We start from the raw sequence: 6,145 nt of genomic DNA, 5'->3' as shown, positions 1-6,145 counted from the left end.
TTGTTGCTTAGGAACCGCATAAGCAAAGTGACCATAATCACTGCTGTTAACATGTTGTGTAGACTTGCTCTGAGTTTACTCTATTTCCCTACTATTATTGACATATATTGGTTGAACAGCAGTTCGTGACAAACAAATGTAAGTGGCAGGAACATTTCTTACTTGAGTCAAAAAATGCTCATTCCACTGAACAGCTGGATGACTATGAAAAAAACACATACTACTTTTTTTTTTTCTGTGGCAGAGTTTTTATTTGGAGGGAAATTATAACTTTTGCATTTACATGGCACAAATTATATACAGTACACTTTCCATGATAAGAATTATGATGCTTCACAGAAAGGTATCAAATTTGAGATAAATAATGCATAAGCTAAAATATACAAACCAGGGGTGGAGGTGAAACTATTGGCCATTTGTATTATCTATAGAAGAATTTCAAGGAATAACGTTAATTCAATGTTCAAAAAATTTTAACAAACTTCTAGTAAAGTTAATTGAAATATTTATAATTCCATTCAGTTGTTGCACAGTATTTCCAATATACAATCAAGAAGATGCACAGAACACAACACAATAAGAAAAAACCTACTGCACCCACAAATTAAAGGTTTCACTACCTTTTGGATGCTGCACTACCATATTTATATAAACATTTACAACACTTCAGTAAACACAAGGGTTCTAAATGTAGTGCAGCATTATGGGGGGCTGCTTTCAGCTCTTGAAATAAATGTTAAATGCCCATATACTGTGCCATTTATTCTAAGCTGATGGTTTAAGCTGTCACCCTTAATTCCTACCATGTGTAGCAAACACTTTTTCCCAACTTTCAGATTACCATCCTTCTGACACCACACTCTATACTCTGAACCCTACACTGTCCTTGGTTTCACTGTCATTCTGGCATTTTGCCTCAGTGCTTGTAACAGCTAATCCCTTACATTATTTCTGTTTTAATGCCCTGTTAAGTAATCCTGTGTAGAATCTGAAGCAAAAGAATCTGCATCTTCATTATCAGAATCATCACTACTGTCATCAGCAGCTGGCTCCCCTGTCAGCGCTATCCGGGCGTAATCATCAGTGTCTATAGACTTGCAGAAATGAATGGCATATTTCAGTTTTTCCTCTAGTACTTGCTTACAAGAATACCTGGGTAGCTTCAGGAGAAAAAAGCAAGTGTATGACTCAGGAAGGAAATGGTCTGGAGGATTGTATTTATCCAATACCTGTCAAAAACAAAGAACACAATATTTTTTTATTTGCTGTCCAAACCACAAATAAATATTGACATGGTACTTGTGAATTTTTCTTAAAAGAACAGTAAAAACACCAAATCCATCTTCCCTCCACTAAGAACATAAAAACATATGCAGAAGCTTTCTTGATTATAAATATGTGATTGGGAACAATCTAAGATAGATTCTGTTGTTCTAAAAACGCCAAAACATGAATCGAAACACTGTGGTTTTTAAATTTAGCTGAAATGGGTGCTGAGCTGAATGAAGTACTGAACAAAAGCAGAAAAAACAGTTGATGACAGATAGTGGAAAATAATTAACATCTAAAGATGCAAATAGCTGGTAATCAAAAAGAGTAGCCAGTTGCCCAAATTAAAACAAGAAAATAAATAAAAAAAACAAATGTTTTACATCTTCATTGAACTGCCAAATCTGCAATACAATTTCACATCAGTAATAAAATTGGCCTGTTCTCCTCTTCTACGACTGCACTGGTTTTGGCTGGTAGAGTTAATTTTCACAGTGGCCAGTATGTTCTGTGTTCTGGATTCATGATAAAAACAGTGTTGGTAATACACGAACGTTTTACTTCTTACTGAGCAGTCTTTATATGGAGGTCAAAGTCTTTTTCTGCTTCTCATGCTGCCCTGCCAACAAGGAGGCTGGGAGTACACAAGGTGGAGAGAACACAAGCAGGACAGCTGATCTCAAACTGACCGAAGGAAGGCCCCAGACCAGATCGTGGTCAGCTATAAAAGCTCAGGGGGAAAGTTTGCTGGGGCTGCCATTGGTCAGACGGCAGCAAGAAGTTCTACTTTTCTTCAGTTTCTTCCCTTCCTCACCTTCATCACCCAACAATTTATTAAACAGTCTATCTCAACCGAGGAGCTGTCAAAATTTTTTTGCCTGATTCCCTCCCCACCACGGCTGGAGCAAGCAAATGGCTGCATGGTTCTCAGCTGCCTCCCAGGGTTAGATCACAGCAATCATGCTACTTCTTTCCCATAATTAGCTATATAAAATAAAATCCCCCCACCCCATCCCACACCTTACCTGAATAACAAAGTCCCTCCCTCTAAAATCTGCAATAGTCCTGGGCAGCCTTGTTCTGCCCCATACAAAACGTAGAAAGAGAGATCGCTCGGTATTGGAGAATGACTCCATCACTTCCCAGAACCACTGTATCAATGAAGCAGTTGGTTCAATGCCTTTGTAAGTTGCTACAGACTTCAGAAGATGAAGTGGAATATCTGGGCTTCCACATACCTAAAAAAATAAAATACAGTGATAAGCTACCAAAGTCTGACCAAATCATTTGCAGGTGATTTGTTTCCCTCCCATTCTCTTGAAATATTTAATCTGTTTTTACACTGACAAAATGAACATTCAGATATTTGAAGTGCTGCGCAGAGACTCCTATTACAATGATACTAAATAGACATCTTCCTCTCAGGGGACAATAATGAACCTTCTTTCATCTTCCTGAATCACATAAAGAATTAAACAATTTACCTGGGAAGAATATAGGTCTTGTTATCTTTCGTCAAATTGCGCTAAGAACTCAGTAGGCCCTAGGGTTGTTTTTTCTTGGTTGGCTGGTGAGGATTTTTTTTGGGGGGGGGGGGGGGGGGGAGAGGGGGTAAGATGGGGTAAGATGGGGTAAGATGGGGTAAGATGGGGTAAGATGGGGTAAGATGGGGTAAGATGGGGTAAGATGGGGTAAGATGTCTTTTTTTTTTTTTAATCTCCACAAATCATTCATTACATCACTGCTCAGCTATATAAAAAAATAACCTTTTGAACACTAAGAGAACAATTAAACTTCTAGTATTTCCTTGAGCAAAGTCTTTGCAATTACAAGCGAGCACTGTAAACAGCATCACATGTGGGGTTTATTATTCAAATTGGGATTAATAAGACATAAGTGAAGAACACAATTCAGTTTCAACAGAGGTAGCAAAACAGAAATTGATACCATAGTTTCCAGTTCATATCCTGTAAAGAGTGAAAGCAGAGGAACTGGAACAACACGGGCCATCCCCTCACGAACTGCCGCCACCTGTTCATCAAATTCATGAAGTCTGCAGAGACATATTTCCAGAATTTACGTGAATGCCATTTCTAGTAATTATTGGAACTAATAACTATTGCAATATTTAGGATCCTTTACGCTTTCTCCTTAAGTCTCCAGCTATATTCCAAGGAACACTTATCGTACAAGATGCCTGACCTATACCAGTTTATCAAGCAATCCATGCTGCACAGCACATATCTCACTGTATATCTCTCACTTTTATTGCCAGTATTATTTATGTACTGTGCCTGGCAAGAATAGACCAATACTCCATATTGAAACACCATGCTCTTGGGAAAAGAGCATCTGCGCCCTCAAACAATCCTAATACTAGACAGGCATTATGGTAAAAGAAAAATGGGTCTCACACATAAAATATGATGTCTGAGGAACAGATATGCCACCTTTTCAGATAATGATAGATGTTGCCACCCATGATTTGTATTTTACCTTTTTTTTTCCCCATCAAGTTAATTTTTAAAACATCGAGCTCTGCAAAGCAGAGTTTCACATCACTGCCATGTCCTGTCTTCAGGCTTCTCATCACCAAAATAAGCGAAGATCTCAAGACATGCTTTTACTTATGCATCCACGTTTTCACATGGATTCTATTAAGATGCCAGATTTGCGCTCAAGAGATTCACATAATTAAAAACTTTGGTATTAAGCGTTTTTCCTAAAAGATTTCTAACTGCTGGTGTCCTCTGAGAATAACCAGAATTTTGAATAGAACAGAAGCATTTCTTTAAGGTAATGCAATCCTTTAGGATCCATTTGATATTTTATATAGACCTATAATTAATCCATCACAAATAATACTCACGCCTACTGTCAAAAATAGCTGTAGGTAGTGGCTCAGAACCACTTATAGCAAAAATAAATAAAATAGGAAAGCAAGGACTATAATTCATATAGTCGTTGGCAGATACTGCACTGCAAGCTAATAAGGATATAGCGATGAGATAGTCTTGCACAAGTGTCCTCTAGAACGGATGACTGTGGTGAAGAGAATAAAACAACTATGAATCAGTTTTATGACAAAATTATCTCCATAATTTAATAGGCACGATGGCTACTAGGCCCCCTGTTTCTCACAACAAGATGCCTAAAGTTCAATGTACTGGTCTAGATTAGATATTTGGGTATCTAACTAACAAAATGCCCATTTTCACAAAAGCTGAACAACTGCTTCCCACAGAGTTTAGCGCAAAGTTCAGCTTTTGGCACCTCTGCATGAATTTAGTTGTCTGCAATAGATGTCAGGCTTATTTTACAGTGTCCAGGGTATGAAAGTCTTGTTTTTCATATTCTACCTTATATGAGAAGAGGAAAACCATTCATCTAGGACCGCTCTTGGCTAGATTACCTTAGTAGTCTTTTCAAACTTTAATGATTCAATAATTCATTTGATGGGAGTTAAAAATAAATATACAAACAAAAAACCTGTGAGAGCAATAGTACTGAAAGTGCTGTTCACAAGTTGCTAAATGATCAAAGTACATAAAAGGATGCATGCAAGGTAAGGCTTCGAGCCTACTACTTTGAAATGAAAATGCTTATTCATTTAACAATTTGAATGACTTATTCAACAAACCTGTAGTTTATTGCCAGCCTCACATATTCAGCTCTGTTATCCAGTGTAATATGAGTGTACTTGGAACTCAGCTGAATATCTTGACCACTTGCATTAGGCACAGTGAATGGAAGGCTCATAGCTTCAAACTCTTCTGATGTAGCTTCATTGTCTCGAATGTACATAAGTCCAGGAATAAAATCTTTATCAACCTTTTGAAAAAACATGCCTGAGTTAAAGTCAGCTTATTAGCACCCTACAACACTGTGTCCTTCCTACCAAAAGCATGACATCATGTACTATCTACCAAAAGCTTTGTGTCAAATGTCTGACCGTAACTCATCTAAGTGAATTCAAAAACAGCAAAATGGCTCAGTCTATTACACGAAATTTCATTATGCTGAAATGTTGAAGGGTACACGTGTTCTGGATTTCACACCACTCAGGGAACATTTGCCAAGGAACTGTATTATATAAGAAATGGATTTAAAGCTTAAGAACGCGATCAACTCTGTAAAATCCAATGGTTGTTTTGGTACAAAAGAAATCTCCTTACTAACATGTAAAAGACCCAGTACTTCTACAGTAAGTACATTTCCAGATGACAGCAGTTGAAAACCAACTCATCTTTGTAACAAAGATCTAACTCTTAACTCCACATTCAGTGAGTTCAGTAAACAGGAAGTTTGTGATTCTCAGCACATTGACTCAGACTATCTTCCATAGTAGTTTGAACTCATTTTCAGACACTAACAGCTATGGAAACATTTTCTGGCAAGAAAGAGTTTCACTACAAAACATTTATCTAGTCAAACCCAGAAGTGGATTTGAGAATGCTCTCCAATTCAAAGAAGTTATTTAACTACTTCTGAAAGACTTAAATTTACAGCTGTAACAGTGAGTACAAGTGATCCTTATGTATTGGCTCAGAAATGTGAAAGATCAGACAAAACACTACAAATACGCACAGCAGGGAAGCCAATCACCAGAGAACTCTTTTATATTAGAGTCTGCTTGTCTTCTGTAAGTTATAACTTACAAAGAAACAGCACACTTACCTCACTGAGATCAGCAATTGTTAGGTTCATTCCTGCAAGCTGTTTCCATACTGGTTCAGCCAGGTTGAGGCTCAGAGGACTGCCAGTCCGGATAGCAATACCCAGAAGGACACCTGTAAGTTTAAATAAGGGTGGGAAAGTTTGTATTTTATATTTTTTTTTAATAGATTCCTAATATTCTGAACATGTAGTGCAAGTG

The 6,145-nt window shown here is 37.5% G+C and overlaps 1 protein-coding gene across 4 annotated transcripts in view; it reads right to left on the bottom strand.

Moving 5' to 3' along the window:
- Positions 1-211: 211 nt before the first annotated feature.
- HERC2 (HECT and RLD domain containing E3 ubiquitin protein ligase 2) overlaps positions 212-6,145 on the bottom strand; it is a 103,115-nt gene continuing 97,181 nt past the window's right edge. For all 4 annotated transcript variants that reach the window (XM_048963836.1, XM_048963865.1, XM_048963855.1 and 1 more), the window contains 5 exons: positions 5,947-6,059; positions 4,910-5,100; positions 3,217-3,322; positions 2,295-2,507; positions 212-1,229 (listed from right to left, as the gene is read on the bottom strand). In XM_048963836.1, coding sequence (XP_048819793.1) covers positions 957-1,229; positions 2,295-2,507; positions 3,217-3,322; positions 4,910-5,100; positions 5,947-6,059 — 896 coding nt within the window. In that variant the 3' untranslated portion in view covers positions 212-956. The remainder of the gene's footprint in view (positions 1,230-2,294; positions 2,508-3,216; positions 3,323-4,909; positions 5,101-5,946; positions 6,060-6,145) is intronic.

Source organism: Lagopus muta, chromosome 1, assembly GCF_023343835.1.
Source record: "Lagopus muta isolate bLagMut1 chromosome 1, bLagMut1 primary, whole genome shotgun sequence".
Lineage (NCBI taxonomy): Eukaryota > Metazoa > Chordata > Aves > Galliformes > Phasianidae > Lagopus > Lagopus muta.
The sequence above is the reverse complement of the archived record's forward strand: the minus strand, read 5'-3'. Positions and strand labels throughout refer to the sequence as shown.